Source organism: Scyliorhinus canicula, chromosome 13 (genome assembly GCF_902713615.1).
Source record: "Scyliorhinus canicula chromosome 13, sScyCan1.1, whole genome shotgun sequence".
Classification (NCBI taxonomy): Eukaryota; Metazoa; Chordata; class Chondrichthyes; order Carcharhiniformes; family Scyliorhinidae; genus Scyliorhinus; species Scyliorhinus canicula.
Genome location: NC_052158.1, coordinates 101,734,309 through 101,762,147, shown reverse-complemented (window position 1 = coordinate 101,762,147; position 27,839 = coordinate 101,734,309). Strand labels below are relative to the sequence as shown.

Sequence of the window (27,839 nt, the reverse complement as noted above, 5' to 3'; positions counted from 1 at the left end):
TTTGAAGGGCAGGAATGAGCAGGAGTAATGCATGCACATTTTGTAGAGGCAGCTGCCCATAGAAATCCATAGTTGTCTCCACTGATATGTGAAATTGGTGTAAGTGATGTCTGAAACACAATGTGTACTGATTAGACCTCGTCGGAGTAGCTCTGAACTTCATCGATTCATTTGGCAAGCCAGGATAATCTTTCGGAGAGGTAAAGTACTCCTTTATATATCATCCCGGGCACCTTTAGCGATGTGTCCCGTGCTCTTTGGAGAGGTCAGGTGTCCTTTGGTAATCTAAAAATAGACTTGAATGTGTGTAAAAAAATGCATAAGCCCATTGAAACTGTCAAAAACAACTGTCAAAAGTGTCAATGTGAGCGGTCAAGTTGTCATGGCATTTAAAACTCCTGCCCTTTAACTCTTCTGGTGAGTTTAAAAAATGATTGCTTGCAATTTCACTCTGTCTGCTGACAAAGATCAGCCATGATCTAATTGAATGGCGGAGCAGGCTCGAGGGGCCAGATGGCCTACTCCTGCTCCTAGTTCTTATGTTCTTATGTATAAGTGTTTGGGTTACCAATACTGGATTCATGCTGCATGACTGATTTCACAACTGTCATAGAGTCATAGATGTTTACAGCATGGAAACAGGCCCTTCGGCCCAACCTGTTCATGCCGCCAAATTTCTATCACTAAGCTAGTCCCACTCACCTGCATTTGGCCCATATCCCTCTATACCTACCCTGCACATTGAACTGTCTTTTTTAAAGGAAAAAATTGTACCTGCCTCTACCACTGCCTCTGGCAGCTTGTTCCAGATGGTCAGCACCTTCTGTGTGAAGAAATTTCCTCTCTGGTCTCTTTTGTATCTCTCCCCTTTCACCTTAACCCTATGCCCTCTAGTTCTAGGTTCCTCTACCTTTGGGAAACGATGTTGACTATCTACCTTATCTATGCTCCTCATTATTTTATAGACCTCTATAAGGTCACCCCTAAGCCTCCTAAGCTCCAGGGAAAAAAAGTACCAGCCTATCCAGACTCTCCTTATAACACAGATCATCAAGTTCTGGTAGCATCCTCATAAATCTGCCATTCATCTGCCCAATTGGTCAAGATCCTGTTGCAATCTTATATAACCTTCTTCACGACACACTATGTCACCAATCTTGGTGCCATCTACAAACCTACTAGCCATGCCACCTACATTCTCATCCAAATCATTAATATATATAACAAATAACTGTGGACCCAGTACCAATCTCTGAGGCACACTGCTGGTCACAGTCCTCCAGTTTGAAAAACAACCTTCCACAACTGCCCTTTGGCTTTGGTTGCCAAGCCAATTTTGTATCCAAGTTGCTACCTCAACCTGGATTCCGTGAAATTTAATCTTTTGCAACAACCTATCATGTGGTACCTTATCAAAGGCCTTGCTAAAGTCCATGTAGACAACATTGACCATTCTGCCCTCATCTACCTTCTTGGTTACCCCTTCAAAAAACTCAATCAAATTTGTGAGACATCCCCTCACAAAGCCATGCTGGCTTTCCCTAATTAGCCTTTGCCTGTCTAAATGCCTGTAGATCCTGTCACTCAGAATACATTCTAACAATTTACCCACTACAGAGTTAAGGCTGTAGTTCCCAAGCTTATCCCTACAACCCTTCTTAAACAAGGGTACATCATTTGCTACCCTCCAATCTTCAGGCATCTCTCTTGTGGTTGTCGATGATTCAGATATCTCAGTTAGGGGGCAGGCAATTTCCTCCTTAGCCTCCCACAATGTCCTGGGATTCATTTCAACAGGTCCTGGGAATTTATCTATCTCGATGTGCTTTAATACCTCCAGCACCCCTTCTCTGTAATATGTATACTCCTCAAAACATCACTTTTTATTTCCCCAATTTCCCTAACATTTGTGCCTTTCTCAACAGTAAATACAGATGCAAAATATTCATTTAGGACCTCTCCCATCCCTTGTGGATCTGCACGTCGATGACCTTGTTTATCCTTGAGAAGCCCTACCCTCTCCCTAGTCACCCTTTTACCCTTTTATGTATCTGTAAAAGCTCTTTGGATTGTCTGCCAAGACAATCTCATGCCCCTTTTTGCCCTCCTGATTTCTCTCTTAACTCGACTCCGACAAACCCTATACTCTTCAAGGGACCTACTTGATCCCAGCTGCCATTATCGCAGCAGTGTGCCAGCACTTTTACAGTTTCATTGAGAGCTCCTAATAGCTGTGGACTCTTTGAAGTGGAACAATGAATTCTAATGCTTGTTTTTATAAGGATTATGCAATTGAACATGTTTATTGTTATAAGGGATAATGTAATTAAAGGAATGTAAATGTAATAAATGGGTTTCTATGAATGCGTCCAACAAAAAATAAAGTCTGCAATAGACACTTAGAACTATTTTATTGAATCTCAGCAAATGTCCAGAGGTCTTTCCATGGTTGATACTGGGTGAATTGATATGGTAGATATAAGGGCAAAGGATAGTAGGTGGAGGGACATGGGTTGGCATGAATTGCCACTAAGTTGGCAAATGGGCTATACAAGACCATGGGGGGTGGACAGAGAGGCAGAGGTTAGCATTTAGGATATGAGGGACAATGGGGGCTGGGTGGCATAAGTAGGCATACATTGGCATTGTTGGGAAATGGTGTGTGTGGTGGTGACAGATGTGAGGGCTGGAGGTGTTTTTTATTTTTATTCTTAAAAGTTTTATGCAGTGCCGGAGCACTGCGGAAGGACTTCCTTCTGGCCTGCCTCTACATCCAGCATCCTCTTTACTTTTGTGAGTGTCAATCTGCCTCATTCTCAGGGAACACCGTCATCTTTGGGGCAGCAGGGTAGCATGGTGGTTAGCATAAATGCTTCACAGCTCCAGGGTCCCAGGTTCAATTCCCGGCTGGGTCACTGCCTGTGTGGAGTCTGCACGTCCTCCCCCTGTGTGCGTGGGTTTCCTCCGGGTGCTCCGGTTTCCTCCCACAGTCCAAAGATGTGCGGGTTAGGTGGATTGGCCATGCTAAATTGCCCGTAGTGTCCTAATAAAAAAAAGTAAGGTTAAGGGGGGGGTTGTTGGGTTACGGGTATAGGGTGGATACGTGGGTTTGAGTAGGGTGATCATGGCTCGGCACAACATTGAGGGCCGAAGGGCCTGTTCTGTGCTGTACTGTTCTATGTTCTATGTTCTATCTCAAAGTGAAAACTCGAAATTTCGGTCCACTTTCCCCTTGGTCGCATCTGCGGGGCCGGGAAATGTAAAAATCCTCACCTTGGTGCGGCATGTGGTGCAGTGGTTAGCACTGGGACTGCGGCGCTGAGGACCCGGGTTCGAATCCCGGTCCTGGGTCACTGTCCATGTGGAGTTTTCACATTCTCCCCGGGCGAAATTCTCCGACCCCCGCAGGGTCGGCGTGCCCCCTGCAGCGATTCTCCGGCCCGCGATGGGCTGAAGTCCCGCCGCTAAGAGGCCTTTCCCGCTGCCGTGGTTTCAACCACCTCTGGTGGCGGCGGGATTGGCCGCGCAAGCGGGCCCCCGAGGTCCTGGGGAGAGCGCGGGGCGATCGGACCCGGGGGGGTGCCCCACGGTGCCCTGGCCCGCGATTAGGGCCCACCGATCGGCGGGCGGGCCAGTGCCATGGGGGCACTCCTTTTCTTCCGCCGCCGCCACGGCCTCCTCCATGGCGGAGGCGGAAGAGAACCCCCCCTACCGCGCATGCGCCGGTGGTGACATCAGCGGCAGATGACGCACCGGCGCATGCGCGAACCGGCGAAGGCCTTACGGCCAGCCCCAACATTGGCTGGCGGGCGTCAAAGGCCGTTGGTGCCGGTTTTGGTGCCAGTCGGCGTGGCGCCAACCACTCCGGCGCGGGCCTAGTCCCCAAAGGTGCGGAGAATTCCGCACCTTTGGGGAGGCCCGACGCCGGAGTGGTTGGCACCACTCCGCTACGCCAGGACCCCCCACCCCGCCGGGTAGGGGAGAATCCCGGCCCCCATGTCTATGTGGGTTTGACCCCCACAAATACGTGCAAATTAGGTGGATTGGCCGTGCTAAATTGCCTCTTAATTGGAAAAAATATATAATTGGGTACTCTAAATTTATGTTTTTAAAATCCTCACCTTTATCTGTGTTACATTTCATTTGTCGCTTAGCTTCCAGTCTGCAAGTTTTCTAATTACTTCTTGTATTAGGTTGCACTCACTTATACTCTCCAGTTTGGTATAATTTGCAAATGTCGCATTACTTATTCCCAAATCCAAATCATTAATGTAAAGGAATAACAATAGCTACAGCATTGATTTTTGTGGGCAATGCTTTCTACTCCAATTTGAATGACTACCTTTCATCCTGACTTTATGCTTATGTTATAGTCAATTTTCAATCCATTCTACGGTTTTTCTGCTGACTCCACATGCCCTAAAAGCATGCTGTTGGGTCTGCAGTGTAGGTAGGGTATCTTAGGAAAGCATTTTGAAAATCCAAGTATATGACTTCTAATGCATTACCTTTATCTACACTTTCCATTGTCTCTTCAAAGAATTCTATCAGTTTGATCAAGCGTGACCTGATCTTTTAAATCCATGCTGACTGTTTTTTTTGTTTTGTTTTTTTGTTCTACGACTAGTTTTAATCTTTCCTATCACAATATTAATTTGACTTGTCTATAGATTATCTGTCCAAATACCTCCGAATGGCATATCTGGTTTTATAATCCCTCTGAGAAGCACCTTGGGATGTTTTATTTTGCTAAAGGTCCCACATAAATACTAGTTGCTGTTGTTTGTTTTTTTTACTTTCAGTGAAAAGCATTTCTCTTGAATTCTATTGATTATCCTGATAAAGATTGACCCCTGTTACCCTTTCCTAGTACCTTAGATTTTGTCCAATTTACGTCAATCTCAATCCTTATCCTGAACCTTACGATGGGATTCTCCGGCCGTGTTTGCCCGGCAACCGGAGAATCCTGCCCGAAATCAATGGATTTTTACACTATTGGAGTCTCGCCCATGGCGATCTTATGGTGGGCGGGGCGGAAGAGTCCAGCCCTTGGTATGCTTTGATCGCTATTACTAATATGCTCTCCTACTCTCCGGCTAGAATTTTCCGGTCCTGCCCACTTCAGGACTGTAAATTCCCATCCAAAGTCAACTGACCATGGGCTGGACTGGCAACTCCCAGCCTCATTTTTCCTACCTGTTCTGGTTAATTACCCAGTGAAAGGACCAGCAGCAAGTGTTTTATTGTTGGACTTCCTATGTACTAACAGAAAACTTAGAGTGAATCATTACCACCCTTGCCCACGTGGACTACTGACTAGGAAAATGTACAGGTGATGCAGTTTAGAGTTACTCAATCCAAATGCTCCCAATTAATCCTTTTATATGGACACGATTTGATGCTAGCAGCGATTGCGATGGCTGTGAAATTGACCTCTGTTCTGGTTAGTCAGTCAGGGCTCTCACGCCTGGTTGTCTTCCAGTAAACCTTGCAGGAATGAAGATGTCTGGTTAAGTGCTGAAGACAGAATTGAAATTCACATTAATGTCCCCCATATTGGAAAATAAATATCCCTCGACATTGCTTGGTTCACACACTGTATCCTGAAGCATGAGTCCCCATTTTCAGGAGAAATAGGATCAAGAAATTTAGTGGAGTAAAATAAATACTAATTAAATTAAGTATTCCTTTATATATAAACTTAGTCTGTATGTGTATAGAACTCATTGCACCACTCTTGTTCACTTCTTCACCCACCACACAGGTGAATGGAGGATTAAAGTTTGAAATTTATGTTGATTACAGGTTAAAAACTGGTCAGAAATGACAAAGTAGAAAGCACATAGTATGTAAAGTTTTAGTAAATGTATTACAGAAATTATTAATGTCTGCAGAAATTTGTAGAAATTATCTATTGAAAGGACATTGCAGTTTTTTAAGAAGCCCCTCTTGATCTGTTAATGGGTGCTTTGTTATACATATTTTTTCAAATTACAAAATTAAAATAGTATTAATCCACTTTGAATTTTTTTTTAGCCAAATGTATCTGGCTTACAAGAATGCGAAGGTTGACCATGCATTATCAATAGGGTTTCTGCTTTGTTGGGGCTGTGGTGACGTCACCAATTTTATTGGTTGCTACTTGACCAATCAGCTGCTTATTCAGGTAAGGCAAACACTTTGCACCATGATGTAGCACATGATGTTCAGCATAGATTTGAGATTTGCGATTACAAAATTTAAACACACAAATATGCTCAAGAATGTTCATGGAGGAGCCTCCTGCTTTCCTGTTTTATTTACGTTGTGAGCATTCAGCAAAATAAACTAAAAAATACTAATGAGTAATCTTGAGATGGAACTGATTCAATCTCGAACACAAGTTCATATCAATAACTTATCCAAATAAATAGACCAACAAGGACTTTCACTCTCAATGCTTAAAGGACAGGATTCAAAAAATAGACGATAATGAATGTTTTAACTTCCAAATAAAGTTTTTAAATTACATTTTTTTTCTAATGGGTGCATGACCTTCTGAACTTTCCCATTCCCCTCTGTCCTTTTTTACTTTGACAGCACTGCATACCTCTTACTGATGAGCAGGAAGACAACCTGCTCTCAAGTGTTCCTGGGACCTGCCAAGTGAGGACGTATTTCTCTAGTCGTTTTCTCTTATAGTTGTTTTCTAATAGTTGCGCTGCTGAAGTTATCCAAGCTGTTTGAAATGAGTTGTGAGACTTTGAGTTCTGCACTCAGCAGCACTCATTTCCCTGCTTGTCATCAACAAATGACATTGCCACAAAGAGCCTTTCCTCAAATTGTACCATGATAGTAGTTGTCAGTGTAATGCGCCCTAGCTGCCAAATATTTTAAATATTATGTAATTTAATAATGAAATGCACCCTTTTTAAATGTGTGTATGGACTGTAAAATATTCTCCTGGAGAAATGTTTTGTCTGCAACTAGACAACTGTGGTTTATATAAAGCTAACTGAGGGAATGTTTGAAACAGCAATATTTGAAACAACAATATTTGCAGCTTGGCAGCTGAGATCGAAATGTATGGCACAGACCTATGACATGCACTGCTGTATTTACCCATATTTACCCTGCAACTGCGAGGCTCATTCAAGAGATTTGATAAATGTGTGCTCCATTGAATGGTTACAGCACAGCAGAAAAACAATATGCCCTCTCCAAAGAAGCAATTTTCTGGGTTCATTAAATTAATTTGGAGATTCATTTGAATGGTGATTTTTGTATGAATTGTGATGATAAATACTCTTCATTGTACAATGGGACCTCACTGTGTCTCTTAAACCCAGCTGTCACTGACTTCACTCGTTCATTATTTATTTACAGATAAGACATGGTAATTATAAGAATATTTATCGCTGTCTGCGTGAATCTCCCAAAAGGGAAGAATGTCCCCTAGTGAACGCGTTTAGCCGCGTGTTTCCCGGTACTTGCAGTGCTGAGAAACACATGGCTATTCAACGCGACTCCCATTGAATAGGGGACCTGAATAGGGAATGTGCAGCCGGGGGCGCACGTAGCCCCGTTTTATACAGTGGGGAGCTTCCGGAACTCCCCATTGTACCGAGAGATTGGGATGCCATTTTTAAATGGCGTCCCGCTCTCCAAGGCCCCCAAAACAATCCCTGAGCTTTGTCCCAGCCCGAATACAGATAGGAGGGTCCCTGCCCCACACCCCCTCCAGCACCCATGCCAGGCAAACCCGACCCAATCACACAAGTGCAAAGAAATACCACCTTGGCAGTGCCAACCTGGCAATACCACCTGGGCACTGCCAGGCGTGTACCCAGGTGGCACTGCCAAGGTGCCACCTGAAGTCCCAGGGCACCATCCTGCCCAAAGGACATGCAGTTGGAGGCATCTGATCCCCTGGGAGACCCCAAAGAGTGCTGTTCCATCTAGTCCCCGTTTGTGGGGATTTTTTTTTTTTTTCAAAAAATATACTTTATTCATAAAATTTATCTTAATCTTTACAGAACATTTCAAAATACCTTTACTGTACATTTCCGTCTCAGTTACATTCATTTGTCGTCAATTCCATTGGGATAACGTTGCACACGTATCCTACTATAAGTTACAGTTCTTTTTTCAATATTTACATTACTTTGTTTCTTTCATACATACATTCTGGTAATGGAAAAAAAGAACTACGGACCGAGGGGTTTTACACTGTTACCAACCCCTCGGTGTACATTTGCTGGTAAGACCTTACACTGTGGTCTTCCCCCATTGCGCCTTGGCGGCAGCTGCCCCAAGCTTGAGTGCGTCCCTCAGCACGTAGTCCTGGACCTTGGAATGTGCCAGTCTGCAACACTCGGTCGAGGACAGTTCTTTGCACTGGAAGATCAGCAAGTTTCGGGCAGACCAAAGAGCGTCTTTCACCGAGTTGATGACCTTCCAGCAGCAGTTGATATCTGTCTCGGTGTGGGTCCCTGGAAACAGTCCATAGAGCACAGAGTCCTGTGTCACAGAGCTGCTCGGGATGAACCTTGACAGATACCACTGCATCTCACTCCAGACCTTCTTTGCAAAGGCACATTCCACAAGGAGGTGTGTGACTGTTTCATTTCCCCCACAACCACTCCGAGGGCAGCGTGCATTGATGCTGAGCCTTCGGGTGTGCATGAAGGATCTGACAGGGAGGGCCCTTCTCACCACCAGCCAAGCGAGGTCTTGGTGCTTGTTTGAAAGTTCTGGTGATGAGGCATTCTGCCAGATGGCTCTGACAGTCTGCTCAGGGAACCATCCAACGTCCTCCACAGTCTCCTTTTCTCTGAGGGTCTCGAGGACATTACGTGCTGACCACTGCTTCATTGCCTTGTGGTCAAAGGTGTTTTCCTTCAAAAATTTTTCCACGAAGGACAGGTGGTACGGTACAGTCCAACTGCTTGGAGCGTTCCGCGGCAATGAGGCCAGGCCCATCCTTCGTAACGCCGGGGACAGGTAGAACCTGAGTATGAAGTAACACTTGGTGTTTGCATACCCGGGGTCTACGCACAGCTTGATGCAGTTGCACACAAAGGTGGCCATCAGGGTGAGGGCGGCGTTGGGTACGTTCCTCCCTCCTTTATCTAGAGGCTTGTACATTGTGTCTCTTCGGACCCGGTCCATCTTGGATCTCCAAATGAATTTGAAGATGGCCCGGGTGACTGCTGCGGCGTAGGTCCGAGTGATGGGCCAGACCTGCGCCACGTACAGTAACACCGAGAGTACCTCACACCTGATGACCAGGGTTTTGCCCGCAATGGAGAGGGAGCGTTGCTCCCACCAGCCCAGTTTCTGTTTTGCTTTGGTAATTCGTTCCTCCCAGTTTTTGGTGCATGCCCCAGCCGCTCCGAACCATATCCCCAGCACTTTCAGGTAATCTGACCTGATCGTGAAGGGGACAAAGGATCGGTCGGCCCAGTTCCCAAAGAACATGGCCTCGCTCTTGCCGCGGTTTACCTTGGCTCCTGAGGCCAGTTCAAACTGGTCGCAGGTGTCCAAGAGCCTGCGTACAGACGCGGGATCCGAGCAGAAGACGGCGACGTCGTCCATGTACAGGGAGGCCTTGACTTGCACACCTCCACTGCCTGGGATCGTCACCCCTCTCATGTCCGGATCCTTCCTGATGGACTCGGCAAAAGGTTCTATGCAGCAGACAAACAGGGCCGAGGAGAGAGGGCAGCCCTGCCTGACTCCAGATTTGATCAGGAACTTTTCTGATTCCCACCCATTGATTGAGACTGCGCTATAGATGTTTGTGTAGAGCAGTTTGATCCAATTGCGAATTCCCTCCCCAAACCCCATTTTGGAGAGCACATCCATCATGTAGGTGTGCGATATTCTGTCAAAAGCCTTCTCCTGGTCAAGGCTGATGAGGCAGGTGTCCACCCTCCTGTCCTGCACGTAGGCGATCATATCCCTGAGCAGCGCGAGGCTGTCAGAGATCTTCCTGCCGGGTACAGCACAGGTCTGGTCGGGGTGGATTACCGACTCCAGAGCAGACTTGACCCGATTGGCGATGACTTTGGCTAAGATTTTGTAGTCCACATTTAACAGTGAAATGGGTCGCCAATTTCTAATTTCTTCCCTTTCCCCCTTCTGCTTGTAGATGAGGGTGATGATGCCTTTCCGCATGGATTCTGACATGCTGCCATCCAGAAGCATACTCTCGTACACTTCCAGCAGGTCTGGGCCCATCCAGTCCCACAGAGCCAAGTACAACTCAGCCGGTAAGCCGTCGCTTCCGGGAGTTTTACTCGTCTCAAAGGACTTGACGGCCTTTGTCAGCTCGTCCAGAGTTAGTGGTTTGTCCAGGTTTTCCCCCTCGTTGTCGTCCAAGACCTCCGTGATAGACGACAGGAAGGTCTGGGTAACAGTGCTGTCTGTTGGCTTCAGATCATACAGTCTGGCATAGAAGGATTGACTGATCCTCAGTATGTCAGACTGCGATGTCTTTACAGAGCCATCTTCTTCCTTCAGGCTGCTGATCACAGAGGTGTCCCTGTGTACCTTCTGGAAGAAGAAGCGTGAGCACTTTTCATCCTGCTCCACAGAGCGGACTCTGGACCGGAAGATGACCTTGGAGGCCTCCGAGGTGTAGAGCGAGGCTTGCTGGCTCTTCACCTCTTGGAGATCCTCCTTGACATCAACCCCCATCGACTGCAGTCCCCGTTTGTGGGGATTAGTGCTGAGCGACGCTTGCCTGAGGTTTCTGAGGTGAAGGAGTTGAATCCCAAAGCGTCAGGTACCTCGGGAATCTGAACATTAGAGTGAGGCTTACTGCTTTGCTCCAATATGCAGATTTGCTAAAAGGTAAACCCGCCCATTTTGGGTGGGATTCACATCGCAACTTCTCGTGAGAATGGGTTGAATCTCGAGAGGTGTTGCGAGCCAGGTAGAACCTGGGAGCAGGCTCTCCCAGTTTCAACGCCCACGCTGCGCCACGGCAAGCTGCCTTTCCAGCATTCCGTCGCTGTTGGATCACATCCTATAACCCAAATGTTGCATTTCTCCAACATTTGCTTCGAATGTACAGTGCAGGGAAATAGTTATTTAGTCTAACAGGTCTTTGTTAGTGTTAATGCTCCACAGGAATTTCCTTGCTCCTATTCATCTAACCCTATCAGAATAACATTTGTTTCCTTTCATCCTTAAATGTTTATCAAGCTTCCCAAAAAATGCATATTTTCTTTTCACTAAAGCTCTGTAACCTGATACGCACCCTTTGTCTGACAAATAGAGTTCACATGTTGTTACTCCAGCCTGCTGAGCAATCTAAACCAGTGATGCAGATCAACCCTGACACCCCTCTGACTTAGTCCCATACCCCTGGAACAGGGGGCTGAATTCTCCATACCTCCGGCGGGTGGGTTTCCTGAGGTTGAGGTGGAGTGGGGGAGGGGGGGCACATAAAATGGTGTGGGCGCCTATCCCACCACCTTCTCACCCACCTTCAAGCTTATCCCCATCCACTGACAGCTGGCCAACTTGCCATATTTAAATGAACAATTGGGGGTCAATTAGTTTTTTTAGCAAGCCTATTGACCCTGATAATACACTGCTCACACAATAAAATGTTTGGAGCAGGCAACAGGGTGGGAAGCCCAATTTTTCTTTTCACCTCAAGCGCTTTAAACGGCAGGAAGAAAGAGATGGGTTGGTCTTCAGGAAATGCCCTTTGCCGATCACAGTGTGGCCCCCCCTTAGGTTGAATACCCCTCCTCCTTCCTACCCACTCCATCCCTTAAACCCACTCCATATTCCTCTCCCAAACCTACCCAAACCTTCGTGACCGAAGACCCCAGAATCCTAAGCACAGGGGGGCTTTCTTCTCCAGTTATGTCATCAGCGGCCACTGACACCTTCCTGCTGCTGCCAGGACTGATGGAGCAACCAGCCAACCGGATTAACCAACAGCTCCAGAGGGTGAAACTTCTGCCCTAATGAGAGGCAGAAGTCCCACTTGACTCACATTAGTCCACCATGCAATGCTTAATGACTGCAGGCCAGGTGGAGCATGTTGGCCCCATGCCAACGTAGCTTCTGGGGTCCTGTCTATCTCACCCCCTCCCCTTGTGGGCGGCATGGTAGCACAGTGGTTAGCACTGTTGCTTCACAGTGCCAGGGTCCCAGGTTCAATTCCCAGCTTGGGTAACTGCCTGTGCGGAGTCTGCAGGTTCTCCCCGTGTCTGCGTGGGTTTCCTCCGGGTGCTCTGGTTTTCTCCCACAAGTTCCGAAAGACGTGCTTTTAGGTAATTTGGACATTCTGAATTCCATGTACCTGAACAGGCGCCGGAATGTGGTGACTAGGGGGTTTTCACAGTAACTTCATTGCAGAGTTAATGGAAGCCTACTTGTGACAATAAAGATTATTATATTGTATAAAGATTATTATATAATTCAGGCCAGTAAATGAGAAGCCACATTCCAAAGCTGGAATTTATGACCCCTCCCCACTAGTGGGATCTTCCAGACCCGCTGAAGTCAATGATTTGATAGGCACGCTGCATCCACCGTGGGGTAACCCGCCACAACGGGGCTGGAAACTTCCAGTCAAAGTTTAATGTAAAACAGAACTGTAATTCTCTAAAGTGTCCCAGCATGATTAACTTCAAATACGTATCGGAAGCCAGCTGATTCCAGTTTCCATAATTAGACCATCCTAAATTTCATATCCTGTTGGAATTTGGTGTGAACAGCCCCATTGAGTAAAAGTTTAACACATTTCATTGCAAAAATTATCCCATTTATACTCCCTAAAGTATATAATTTATAACAAAAATGCTTCACAGGTCAGTACTCTGATATTGTTCATATAATTTGATAAACCCCAGTTTGAGTTGATGCCAACTTATTTCTTCAACTTGCAAGAAATATCTAGCTATAAAATGGAAATAAAATCATTTTTGCCAATTGATAGGTAATCGTCCTTTGAAGAAACCCAATTTTAACATATATTTTCATACTTACCTGGCGAAAAATTCAGACCTGTTTTCATCGATGTAGTAATTACAAGGGGGCACAAGTTCAAGGTGAAGGGGGATAGGTTCAGTGGAGATGTGCGGGGGAAGTGTTTTTACACAGGGGGTGGTGGTAGCCTGGAATGCACTGTCAAGTGAGGTGGTTGAGGCAGATACATTAGCGACCTTTAAGACTTGTCTAGATAGACACATGAACAGACGGGGTACAGAAGTATACAGGCAGTTGGTCTAGATAAGACACATGATCGGGGCAGGCTTGGAGGGCCGAAGGGCCTGTTCCTGCGCTGTACAGTTATTTATTCTTTGACCAATTTATTTTCTGCCAAAGTAAACTAGGCACTTATTCTTAGTAGCTATTTGTTTGGTTACTGCTCACTTGCAAAGGCACAATAGGTTAGATACTGTTGCAACCGATGAGCTGTTAAGGGCTACCTCATATGGCTATATAAGCCATTAATATACACATTGTTGCTACAGGCAGGTCTCAGACTTGCGAATAACTGGAAACTGTGTCGTAAGCGACATAAGTCAAAAACAATTTCCCCATAGAAACAATTTTCTTTTTCTTTTTTATAAATTTAGAGTACCCAATTCATTATTTCCAATTAAGGGGCAATTTAGCGTGGCCAATCCACCTACCCTGCACATCTTTGGGTTGTGGGATTGAAACCCACGCAAACACTGGGAGAATGTGGAAACTCCACACGGACAGTGACCCAGATCTGGGATCGAACCTAGGACCTCGGTGCCGTGAAGCAGCAATGCTAACCACTGCACCACCATGCTGCCCTCGTAGAAACAATGTTAAAAATGGGGGAATGGTTCTCTCAGTGGGGAAAGGCATCATTTATACCAGCAAACTGCAACCTCGTTTCCTGCGGATTTTAGACATTCTTCCCAGTGGCATTTAAACTTCTGCCGGAAGCTTCCCCGAGGTGCAGCACACAAAATTTTGGCTGGAGCCCAGCTAGCACCCGTGGTGCGGCATATCAAAATTATTCGCTGAAACCCGTTCTCCGCTTTCTGGGCTGGTAACTTGGCCAGGCAACGCACTGCCGGCAGGCCACGGCGACCATACTCCGTAGACGGCCCAGCCCCATAACCAGCTGGTAGAAGTGCCGGAAGTGCTGTTCATCGGAACTTGAAGGAGTAAAGTCGAGGATTGCCTGTGAAGTTCGGAGACCCAATAGTGAAACAAAAAAATCCAGACTATTTTGGGAGTAGAATGCTTCTTACATTCTTGAAATGCGGTAGATCCTTAATGCCTCTCAACAATGATGAAATTGTAGGAAATAATGTTCTTAAATTATTATGTACCATAAAGTATATATGTTTCAATTTGTTGAGGTAAAGTTACAAACTTATTTTGTTGTAATGCTCCTTTATGCTACATGGTCACGTAATGAGTTTTGTTTAGTGTTAATGGACATTTGATTTTTATGTTTCACAATTTATTTGTATCTGGAACCTTCTGGGAGTTTGTATCGATGTAACTAACCATGTTTTGTTTTCTTTCTAGACTGTTACAGCTCATTTTTATGTTATCCTTGACAGCATAATGATCTCACAGTTTGTCTATTATAAGATGAAGAATAGGAAAGGCAGACGTAAGCAGTATTTTCTTCAGTGTAAGTGTTGCTTTTTGGGTTCATATTGTTTAACTTAATATCTTTTAAAATATCTTTGAAAATAACTGTGGCAGTTCTAGTAGTTGCTTTGGGCACAGTAGCTGATTCCAGCAGGAATTGCGCCCATTTTAATGGTGTTTCCCCCCGCCCCCGGAGTTTCCATATCATTAAATGCAAAATCTGCCATGCATAGTAATCAGACAATTTTCTTTTCAAAGTTTTTCCATCGTAAATTTAAAAGAGGTAACTTGATGAAGTTTGGTTAAAACAACTGAAGATAGATTTATCATACAAAATGAGCCATTTAAAAAAAAACTATTTTTTAAATTTAGAGTACCCAATTATTTCTTTCCAATTAAAGGGCAATTTAGCATGGCCAATCCACCTACCCTGCACATCTTCAGGTTGTGGGGGTGCAATCCATGCAGACACGGGGAGAATGTGCAAACTCCACACGGACAGTGACCCAGGGCCGGGATTCAAACCCGGGTCCTCAGTGCCGTAGGCAGCAGTGTTAACCACTGTGCCACTGTGCTGCCCCAAAGTGAACCATTTTAAACCCATTTGAGTAACCTGGGGCAGATTCTCCGACCCCCCGCCGGGTCGGAGAATCGCCGGTGGCCGGCGTGAATCCTGCCCCTGCCGTCTCCCGAAGTCTCCGGCACCAGAGATTCGGCTGGGGCGGGAATCGCGGCCCGCTTGTTGGCGCCCCCCCCCACCCCCCGCCGATTCTCCGGCCCACAACGGGTCGAAGTCCCGCTGCTGTCATGCTGGTCCCGCCAGCGCGAATCAAACCACCTACCTTACCGGCGGGATCAGGTGGCGCGGGCAGGCTCCGGGGTCCTGGGGGGGGCACGGGGCGATCTGGCCCGGGGGGGTGCCCCCACGGTGACCTGGCCCGCAATCGGGGTCCACCGATCGACGGGCGGGCCTGTGCCGTGGGGGCACTCTTTTCCTTCCGTGTTCGCCATAGTCTTCACGATGGCGGAGGCGGAAGTGACCCCCTTCCCTGCGCATGCGTGGGGATGACATCAGCAGCCGCTGACGCTCCGGCGCATGCGCGGACTTCCGCAGGCTGGCAAAGTCCCTTTGGCCCCGGCTGGCGTGGCGCCAAAGGCCGTTCTCGCCGGCCGGCAGTGCGCCAACCACTCCGGCACGGGCCTAGCCCCTCAAGGTTAGGGCTTGGCCCCGAAAGGTTCACGCCACTCCGTCCCCCCAAGACCCCCTGCCCCGGGTAGGGGAGAATCCCGTCCCTGATTTTCAATTACTGATTTGTTGCAGTGCAAAGGAGGCCATTCGGCCCATCACGTCTGCACCAGGTCGCTGAATGAGCAATTCTCTTCCTGCCATTCACCTGGCTTCTATTCCTAACCTTGCACACTCTTTCTGATAACCATATAATTCCATTTTGAAAGCCTCAGTTGAACCTGCTTCCAGCACACTCTCGGCATTGCGTTCCAGATCTTAACACTCTTTGTATGAAAAACATTTTTGCTTCAAAAGTGATATGGGAAAAACCGTCTGGTGAAGTAACGATATTGGAGCACTGGAGAACAGACAGAAAACAAGGATGTTATCAGAATTGAAAGGATATAAATACAAGAGTTTGAGCATAGAACCCCACATGCACATGATGGCACAGTGGTTAGCACTTCTGTCTGACAGCACGAGGGACAAGGGTTCAATTCCGGCCTCGCGTGGTTAACTGTATGGAGTTTGCACGTGGTTCATGTGTTTGCATGGGTTTCCTCTGGGTGCTCTGATTTCTTCCCACAGTACAAAGATGTGCAGGTTAGGTGGATTTGCCATGCTAAATGTGACCGGTAGATCGTTCCCTGAAAGGAGCTGATAAAGGCCTTGAAAATAATAAAGGCATGTGATAGGGTGTATTTGGTAAAGTGTTTCTGCTTTTTTGGTGAATCCAGAAAAAGATAGCATAAGTATATGACAAGCACCAATAGGTCAAATAACCTTTGGAGGAATGTGGAGTCCCTGCCACATGGAGTAACTGAGGGAGGTAGCATTTGTGCATTTACAAGCAGGATTGATGCTGCATACATGAGGGAGAAGATAATTGAGAGATAGGGAGTCTGGGTGGGAATAGGTAATGAGAAGATGTTTATGTGGAGTGTAAATACTCCACAAACTGGCTGAATGGTATGCGTTTTATGTCATTTGATGTATAGTGCTCTTACTTTCTCTCCACTGTCATGTTACTCATAAACCAGCAGCAGTTCACTTGGTGTAGGTACAAGGATATGTCAAGGATGATTCTTCCTTGTGTATGGCTGGGTTCAAAACTTAGATGAGATGGGAGTGACTGCCCTTGACATCAATGCAACATTTGAATGAGTATGGCATCAAGGAGATGTGGCTAAACTGGAGTCAATAGGAATCAGGGGGAATTCTCTCCAGTGGCTGGAGTTATACCTGGCACAAAAGGAAATGGTTGTGGTGGTTTGAGGTCAATCATCTCAACTCCACGACACCACTGCAGGAGTTCTTCAGAGTAGTGTCCTAGGCCCAACCATCTTCAGCTGCTTCATCAATGACCTGCCTTCTGTCATTAGGTCAGAAGTAAGGATGTTTGCGGATGACTGCACAATGTTCAGTACCATTCGTGACTCCTGTACCAGCCTCCCAGAACAGCGCCGGAATGTGGCGACGAGGGGCTTTTCACAGTAACTTCATTTGAAGCTTACTTGTGACAATAAGCGATTTTCATTTCATTTCATTTTTCATTTCATTTCCGCAGATAATAAAGTAGTCCTTGTCCAACCATTGCCCCTTCATTGGCATTATCATCGCTGAATCCCCCACAATCAACCATTGATTGGGGGTTACCATTGATCAGAAACTGAACTGGACTTGCCACGTTAATACTGTGGCTACCGGGGCAGGTCTAAGACTTGGAATCCTATGGCAAGTAACTCACCTCCTGACCGCCCCCCCCCCCCCCCCCCCCCCCCCCCAAAGCCTGTCCACCATCTACAACAGTGTTCTTCAAACTTTTTTTCCGGGCCCCATTTTTACCAACTGGCCAACCTTCGGGACCCAACCCGGCCGACCTTCGCGACCCAACCGGCCGACCTTCGCGACCCACCATTTTCTCTTACCTTGTTTGCTGCTGACAAAAATGGAGGAAATGGTTTTGGGTCCCTTTGGCCCTCGTACACGCTCCTCCAATGGAACCTGTTGGATGAAGGTGAAGCCTTCCGGTGTCGGAAAGTATGGAGTCTCCATCAGTCCAAAGTTCTGAATTTTTTTCCTGTAAAATTTTATCAAATAAACCCCCCCCAAACTTGTAAAAAAAATGAAAAATAAAATGAGTAAAATAAATGAAAAAAGTAAATAAAGCCCCCCCCGAACTTGTAAAAAAAATTGAAGAAAATAAATGAAAAAAATGAATAACCCTCCCCCCGAACTTGTAAAAAAATAAAATAAATGAAAAAAATTAATAAAACCCCCCAAACTTGTAAAAAAAATAAAATGAATTAAATGAATAAAATAAATGAAAAAACTAAAAATTAAATGAATAAAGTAAATGAATAAAAACCACTACAGAACTTGTAAAACAAAAAGCTGCAACGGTTTTAAAAAATAGCGGCCGCACTGCGCATGCGTGCCGGATTTACGCATGTGCACCGATCATCGTGCACGCATGTGCAATGCGGCCAAATTTTTTAACATGTTCGTGGAATGCGCATGCGCGTCAATCATTGTGCGCGCATGCGCAATGCTGCCAAATTTTTTTTTGACATGTTCCCGGCCGCTTGCAGCCGGCGTTATGAAAAGCCGGCTGCTGTGCCGGGATTTGCGCGATTGGGAGCACTGCGGACAACGACTCCGCGACCCTCCCGACACCCGCCCGCGACCCGCCTGCGGGTCGCGCCCCCAACTTTGAAGAACGCTGATCTACAAGGCACAAGTTAGGAGTGTAATGGAATACTCTCCATTTGCCTGGATGAGTGCAGCTCCAACAACATTCAAGAAGCGCAACACTTGATTGCTCCCGCTTCCACAAATATTCGAACCATCCACCACCAACGAACAGTGGCAGCCATGTGTACCATCTACAAGATGCACTGCACTAACTCACCAATGTTTCTTAAACAACATCTTTCAACCACATGACCACTACCAACGAGAAGGACAAGAACAGTAGATACCTGGCAACTCCACCAGCTGGAGGTTGTCAACTGGAAGTCACTCACTACCCTGACTTGGAAATATATCGTTGCTCCTTCACTGTCGCTGGGGCAACATCCTGGAACTCTCTCCCTAACAGCATAGTGGATGTATCTACACCTCAAGAACTGCAGCGGTTCAAAAATGCAACTCACTACGACCTTCTGAAGGGCAACTGGGGACAGGCAATAAATGTAGCACGGTAGCTCAGTGGTTAGCACTATAGCTTCACAACTCCAAGGTCCCAGGTTCGATTCCTGGCTTGGGTCACTGTCTGTGCAGAGTCTGCACGTTCTCCCCGTGTCTGCATGGGTTTCCTCCCACAGTCCAAAGATGTACAGGTTAGGTGGATTGGCCATGCTAAATTGCCCTTAGTGTCCAGAAAGGTTAGGTGGGGTTACTGGGTTACGGGGATAGGGTGGAGGTGTGGGCTTGGGTGGGGTGCTCTTTCCAAGGGCTGGCACAGACTCGATGTGCCGAATGGCCACATTCTGCACTGTAAATTCTATGATTTTCTAACCAGCAATGCCCACATCCCATAAATGAATAAAAATATAAAAACTGAATGACGGAAGTTCATGTGCAAAGGAACATCACCACCTGCACGTTCCCCTCCAAGTCACAGAGCACTCTGACTTGGAGCTCTGCCATTGTTCATTCATTGCCGCTGGTTCAAAATCCTGGAATTCCCTCCTTAACCACAGCGTGAGTATGAACTGCAGCAGTTCAGGAATGCAGCTCACCATCACCTTCAGGGCAGTAGGTACTGGCCCTGCCAATGACAGCCACGTTCCATAAACAATTTTTTAAAAATGTACTGATATGAGTTTCAAGTATGAGGTAGATATTATGACCAAATTATATTCTATTGTGCATTGTGACTTTACTATGTTTTTGCTTTGACTCGTGTTTGTTTGGAAAACATTGACTTCATTTGATCTTTAAATACATTGTTCAAAATTTACTGCTGGAAAGGTTAGGGATTTCTTTCTGCTGGTTGGTCGGATCATATGTTTTGCAAGTATCATGTTATGTAGCAATGTTTCCAACGTGATATGGCACATAATGCTGTGTTAAATGAGGGTCAGGCAAGTTTGCACTCATAATGCAGCACAGATGGATTGTGGGTGTGATGATCTTTTCATTGGAAGCATAGTGAAAGCATTTTGCAATTGGAAATTATTGAAATTACTTCCAAAAGTAATGCAATATGCTTTACGTTGAAGCCTTGCTGAGCAAAAATATTTGAAGTCAGTTAAGGCAATATGGTCCTTGTTGATAGAACCACAGTTCAATTGAACTAATTCATGTCATCTGAGCAAAATACAGTCTTGCTGAAGTTAGCAAAGTAATTAATGTTAATTATGTCTCACAAGTTTTGCTTATTCAAAACCATGTGTGGATTCAGTTGATTTTTAACCTAAGTTTTGATGAGAGATGCAGAGTTGTATTCCCTCAAAGGCAATCAATCCTCTGTATAGGGTTGGGGCTCCATGCAATTTGACATCTACCCTACTCAATTGGTAAACACCCATGTTTATACTCTGTGTTAATCCTGATTCGCGGGCGAGAGCGTTGGAGCAGTGGTTTGGGTGGGTCTCTATTCAATGTTTCACTTTAATTAGGGAGATATATGAACGGACTTGCTCGAGTCGTTCCCTCTTACTGTGCAGAAGTCCAGGCTGCTAGTTATTCTCACTTGCTTTTTAAAGATTGTTGTGTGTGTGTGTGTGTGTGTATGTACAAAGACTGGGTCTATGTGTCGTTAGAATTTCTGGCTTCACAATGAAATTGAACAATAATATTTCAATAAAGGGAAAACAAAAATTTTTGCTCATTCAATAATCTTTGTTGTTTGTCAAGTGAATAAGCAGGTTTCCTCCCTGCTGGGTTACACTGTTGCGATAAGAGCTGCTGAAAGACATTAATTTACACAAGTAAATTACCAAAATATACAGCATAGACATTGCAGCAATGGGTTGTTTGCATCAGAGCAGAAATGGAATCTTCAAGCATGTGTCTCATAAACTGTGTGATAGCTCGAAATTTCAGCAATGTAATTAATAGTTTACGAATACCCGAAAGTTAAACTTTAAACAACCCAAACATATTTCAATCATCAACGGCAATAATATTCATACATTTGTAATACTGTAATCATGCATTGTACCTGATATAAGATAATGTTTAAACTCAGTGTTTTTTAAATAAACTAGAATTTGGACCTGAAATGTGATTTTCAAATGTTCCCATTGGGGGTGATGTTTAATGTAGGGTTGAAAAGCAAGTGGATCAGTGTGATGGGTGGTGGATCTGCTTACTGGCCACCAAAGTTTCAATCTTCTTATTTCAAATCCTGTTTAATTTCATACACTTGTCTATTGGAAAACCAATATTCAAAGAATGAGAGGAGTTTCATTTAATTTCCAGTGTCACAGGATATGTGAACTGTTAGAAAGTTGAAGCAACTCACCAAATAAGGGAAATGGGGGTTGATTTAAATTTTTGGCACAAAAAAAGTGACCCATGAGGAACATGCTTCCTGGGTGGAATTCTCCGTCCCTCCAGGGGCCAGAGAATCGCCCGGGGCCGGCGTCAATCCCGCCCCCGCCGTGTCCCGAATTCTCCGCCCCCCCGTGATTCGCCGGGAGCGCGAATTGCGCCGCGCCGGTCGGCGGACTCCCCGCAGCGATTCTTCGGACTGCGATGGGCCGAAGTCCCGCCACTGACAGGCCTTTCCCGCTGGTGTGGTTCAAACCACCTCTGGTACCGGCGGGATTGGCGACGCGGGCGGGCTCCGGGGTCCTGGGTGGGGCACGGGGCAATCTGACCCCGGGGGGCACCCCCACGGTGGCCTGGCTCCCGATCGGGGCCCACCGATCGGCGGATGGGTCTGTGCCGTGGGGGCACTCTTTTTCTTCCGCCCCGCCATGGCCTTCACCATGGCGGGGACGGAAGAGACCCCATCCCCTGCGCATGCACCGGTATGACATCAGCAGCCGCTGACGCACTGGCGCATGCGCGGACTTCCGCCAGTTGGCGAAGGCCTTTCAGCCCCAGCTGGCAGGGCGACAATGGCCGTTCGCGTCGGCTGGCGGAGCCACTCCGGTGTGGGCCTAGCCCCTCAATGTGAGGGCTTGGCCCCTAAAGGTGCGTGACTTCCGCACCTTTGGGGAGGCCCGACGGCGGAGTGGTTCATGCCACTCAGTCCCGCCGGGACCCCCCTTTCCCCGCCACCCCCCCCCTCCCCCCCGCCCTGCCAGGTAGGGGAGAATCCCGGCCCCTGTATGTCCACTGTTTCTATTGTGGGGCCCAAGCCATTGTGAAACCTGGCTCCTGAACTGCACTTACCAAATACACAGTTCTGGTTGGGAGGATGGGAATAGGTTGCCCCTTCCCCTCACCCACCCAAACCGTGAGGAGGCAGACAACATTCAAGGAGAGCGGTGTATTGAAATCATTATGGTGTGGCAAGAAGTGCATTCCTGCTGAAATAGGCAGGTGCTCCAGTCACACATCTACTGCCTATACTATGCTGATGGCGACTGGACCATAATGAGGGCTGGACACTACTTCCACATTGCTACCTCCCCATTTTACACTGGATGGCAAACATTTAAAAACAGCCCATGGTACCATACACTGCAAACAGTTGTAAACCTTCTGAAGGAAAAGAGAATTGTTAATGAAATTGTGGCATTAGTTATTGAAACTACCAGCCATTTGGATAATGATCTGTAGATTTATACTGCCATTAAGGTGGTTATCCTTTGTACCAGTACCATAAAAATCTCGAAATGGTCCTGGGCACAGTTTCTGCCTTAACACAGGAGTGCATTGATCAATAGCAATTCTGATTCTTTTGGATGGCCATTGTTTTGTTATGCTCTTGACGTAGCATTTGTTAGAAGTATTAAATGCGGTGGTATGAAGAGGCAAAAGTTCTGATCCTTTTTCACCAACACACTTTTATTTGTTGCAACTGACTCTGCACAGAAGTCTACACATCACCAGATCCAGGGGTCACCTGAAGCCCCTTTACATATCAGTGTCAATCATTGAACACTTAACATAAATGAGACAATCATTGAACACTTAACATAAATGAGACAACTAATTGCGATGTCTCTTAACCCATTACTTAACAGTCTCCCCTTCCTTGGAGAAAAAATTACAATTAGGTGAAAACAAAATTTCAAGAAACTAAAATTTCAAGAAACTAAAACACACACGTGATTCCCCCTTTTTTTTGAGTAGAAGAAAAACAACATTCACAGAAACAGGCGCCCTTCATTCACAATATCCAAAAGTTTCTGTGAACTAGCCCCTCTTTGCGTAAAACAGTCTGACAATTGATAGCTACTGTCAACCCATTTAATTTTTGTTATTTCCCCTCTGTCCAACATCTGCTTCAAACTTGCAATGTCTATCCGTAACCTCTTTTCATTGACACTTTTTGTAGAGTGCACATTTTGCCACAGGGATTTATTGTCAATGTGACATTCAATAGGTATATTACCCAAATCCCCTAATCCCAAAATTTCTGTCAATATCTGACTTATATAAAAAGCCATATCCACCGCTTCCACTAAGCTTAACGTCTCAGCAGCCAAAGTGCTTTTGACCACTTTCCTTATTTTCTTTGTTGCCCATACAAGAGGGCAACATTTACCATTGTTCCCCAAAAGGAAAATTATAAAACCTCCTGCGCTTGAAACTCCATCACATAAATTTGCACAGGACGCATCACTATAAACTATGAGTTTCAAATGCCTAAGATCACGTAAAACCGGGAACTTCAAAACACATGCCTGCGTTTTTAGTTTGGCCAACACTTTATTTGCTCTTATTATGTCTTCCACCTTGGGATCATTCATTTTTGTACTCAACTCTAAGACATCAAAACTCACGTCCGGTCTAGTCTGTCTACCTAACCAGTTCAGTTGCCCAATTAAACTCTGCTGTTACTCTTTTACTATCTTCGAAACCATTGCGCCTTTTTGTGAAACCCGGCCATGACTAATTGCTATTGGGCTGATGCTTTCCAAATAAGATTGTTGACGTAAAGTTACCCCTAACTTAGTCTGTCCGATTTCCAGTCCAATATATTTAAATGCACCGGAAGCCTGACTTCCTACCCTGAATTATTTTCTCAAATCAGAGATTACAATAGCTTCAAAATCACTAGTCCCACCCTACAAAAAATCATCGACATGCATCATAAAGATACCAGCAAGATTTCCTTTATAGTGCCAGTAAAACATTGTAGGATCTGCTTTCAACTGGCAACAGTCTGACTTTAACAAGACTGACCTTACCGAAAAGTACCACACTCTAGATGCGTCATTTAATCCATATACACATTTGTTCAACTTCCAGAGTACCCCTTCTGTGTTTGCTGCTTCTTTAGGAGGACGGAGAAAAATGTCTCTCTGGAGCTGATGCCCCAGCAAAAAGGCAGCTTTTATATCTATAGATTTGCATTCCCATGCCTTTGTGGCTAATAGAGCCAAGAAGATCTTTAAAATAACCTTTCCTGCTATAGGTGAATCTGCCCTTAAGTCCTGATCTTCTAAGTTTTCTTCAAATCCCCTTGCTACAAGCCTGGCCTTTGCCTTATAAGTTCCATCTAGAAGAACCTTTTCTGTACAAATCCATCTGTGGGATAGAGCTTTTTGTCCCCTATCCGGTACTTTCGTGTATACCCCAAATTCACTCCAACTATGCAATTCTTGCTGTTTAGCATCTAGAACATAGAACATAGAACAGTACAGCACAGAACAGGCCCTTCGGCCCTCGATGTTGTGCCGAGCAATGATCACCCTACTCAAACCCACATATCCACCCTTTACCCGTAACCCAATAACCCCCCCCCCCCCTTAACCTTACTTTTTAGGACACTACGGGCAATTTAGCATGGCCAATCCACCTAACCCGCACATCTTTGGACTGTGGGAGGAAAACGGAGCACCCGGAGGAAACCCACGCACACACGGGGAGGACGTGCAGACTCCACACAGACAGTGACCCAGCCGGGGATCGAACCTGGGACCCTGGAGCTGTGAAGTATTTATGCTAACCACCATGCTACCGTGCTGCCCTTTTTTTTTCTTGGGGAAGAAAACAGTACAATAACGTGCATCTCTGATAACTTTTTCATCTAATTTATTTGAAGCCACCAAAATCTCACATGCATGTGGGCTTCTACTTCTATTAGTATTCGTAGTCTTACTCCTGTTCCGAGATCTTGATAAACTACGTCCCCTCTCCTGCCTGGTATCTCGTTCTGTACTGCTACTGCTTGATCTTTCTCTTCTGTAGCGGGATGTCCTCTCAATAGTTCTCGACCTTTTCCTGCGAACCTGTTCACTATCTGATGTACTATCTGAACTGGCACTGCGTTTCTGTGCCCTCCATTTTTGAACTTTGTTTTCCCAATCCATTTTCTTAACCTCCTCCCCTGAATGCTGTACATTCAACCAATGTTTATACTTTCCAGTGGCCTTTCCTGCTCTACTAATAACAGTTGCATCCTTCCATTGACTAGACCCTTCAGGCAAGTATGTCACTTTTGTGCCAACCTTTGGTAGTTGCCCTTTCGGAAAAATGGCCTGATCTAATTTATCAGAAGTGTTGTGTTCCTCTACAGAAACCCTGTCTATATCAGTTAACTGGTCCTCATAGTTCTGTAACACATGCGTACCAGATGACCCTGGCTCATCGTCATGTCTGTCTGCTCTGTCGAAATTTGAACATTTGTAATCGGTACCCATTATCCTTGATGAATGTACCCTAACAGTTTGATTACCATGTTGCAAAATAAATCTATGCCTATGATCTTCCTGGGCCTTTCCACTCATTAGAATTGTCTCTCTTATAGTATACCATTTCTCCTTGTTGAAAAACGGCATCTGATGGCCGTACATTATGTCTTAAAGCTCTACGAATTCTTTCAGAGATTTCTGCTTCCAAAAAAGCTTTTCTACTGCTATGTAATGCTTTTAAATGTTCAGCAAAATCTGAGCTAATTGTAGTCCCTTCCCAAGCTGGGGGTTGGTCATCCAAATGGAGGGAATTGTAGGATTTCTACCAAACACTAACTGATAAGGACTATAGCCCCCAACCATCTGCAAAGAATTCTTTGCATGTACAGCCCATGCTAAAGCTGAATTTAGCGTGCAGTTTGGTCGATCTCCCAAAATTTTCCGAAGCATGTCATTGATAACAGCATGATTTCTTTCACAGACACCATTACTAAATGGGCTTTCTGCAGCCGTGTTCATAACTCTGATATTCATGTTTTCACACATATCCCTAAACTCATCATTAGCAAATTCTCCCCCATTGTCCGTAAAGAATTTTGCTGGTGGACCCATTCCTGTCCTGATCCATTTTTCCATAATTTGATCCAAAATTACTCTCTTTTCTTTACTTCGTACAATCGTTGATTGACTAAATCTGGTTGCTAAATCTACAAAATGCAAAATAAATATATTATTTGCTTTATCCCATATCTTAAGGTCCATGGCCACAATGTCATTAAAATCCCTGGCCAAAGGTAGGGTTACTATCGGTCATGCTGGTGTCCTTCTGTACTTCCTGCAAACTTCACAGCGATCACTAACCTGGTCTATCAGTTTAGTATAGTCGTCATCCCTTACCCCTGCATCCTTTATTAAATTTTTCAGCCTCCGAGGAGACGGATGTGCAAATTGCCTATGCAGTTTTACTACAACAAGCTTTTTATCAGCTAAAGTCGCATTATCAACTGCCATTAACACATCCTTAACCACCCTACTTGAAATATTATTTGTCAATAATGGAATACAATAGTGTCCCGACTGTGTAAATTGTAAGTCCACCGTCTTTCCAAAAACTGTTGCCTTATCCTGTTCCATATCCAGTTTCATGTCTGCTTTCTTCATCGATGGTCTACTCAGAAGCAAAGGTATCTCACTTGATACAACATCCGTGCTAATGAAATGATTCACTCCAGCAATATTGCAAGGGATCACCACTCTTTTCAGCGACTTCAGAGTATTAATTTCCCCAAACCTGAAACTTGTGGAACTTATAAATTCCTTAACCTTGTTACGATTTTCAGCATCCAAAGAGTCCAGATAACATTTTAACCAGTCAATCCCACACACAGTAGATGTGCAGCCACTGTCCAACACAGCACAGTTGAAAGATTCTGCAACCAACACCCTCATTACCGGTGTAAAACAGCTTGTTAATAGGACAATGCCTTCTTTCTGGTCACTATCTTTTTCCTCTTCTGACTCTTCCGTGTCATGTGTCGCTTCAAATACTCTATAACGAGTTGGACAGTTGAAAGCATAATGGTATTGAGAGTCACATCGAAAACATCGATGTATCATGCCCCGTGCATTTCTGGGGTTCATCCTCCTATTGTAGGTTCTAACTGGGTTTCTGTCTTCACAATTTCCTTGTCTCGGTCTCCTTTTATAGTCTTGAAGCCTGTTCATAGCCATACGATTTTGGCATCCTGTTAGTAGTGTATCTTTCATATTCTGCCTTATTGCAGGCTGACCTATTTGGGTCATCAGAGCCATTGGAATCGAATGTTTCCCCAGAATTTTTTTTTAAAGCTGTTGTCATCTGTTCGAATAAGGTATATCGTTATCCGTAAACTGAACTCCTATCAAAACCAGGAACCTATCCATGTTGCTCACTCTAGCATAGTCAAATAATTTAAAGGCCAACACAGACTGTGGAAATTCCAGCCTGTGTTTCTGCAGCCTTTTATATAGTCTGCCAAATTCCATTATATAGTCTTCCATAGATAACTTCTCCATTTTCCGGAACTTATCAAAACTGACCATGCTTCATACGCACTTAAGAAGTCATCTTTCTTATAAATCTTATCCATATAAAGTAATAAAGTCACCAGACCTTCTTCTGAGTCTAACTCTTCCAACTCCAGCTGAGAAAGCACTTTGTTTCGGATTTTACTGCCATATGGTAAAGAAAGAGCCAATGCCGTACCTTGTTTTCT

General features: G+C 45.3%; 1 protein-coding gene across 1 annotated transcript in view; it reads left to right on the top strand.

Annotated features, from left to right (window-relative positions):
- The window catches only part of LOC119975635 (lysosomal amino acid transporter 1 homolog), a 73,492-nt gene that overhangs the window by 32,077 nt on the left and 13,576 nt on the right, over nt 1–27,839 (top strand). Inside the window, exons 3-4 of the mRNA XM_038815420.1 lie at nt 6,037–6,166; nt 14,524–14,611. Coding sequence (XP_038671348.1) covers nt 6,037–6,166; nt 14,524–14,611 — 218 coding nt within the window. The remainder of the gene's footprint in view (nt 1–6,036; nt 6,167–14,523; nt 14,612–27,839) is intronic.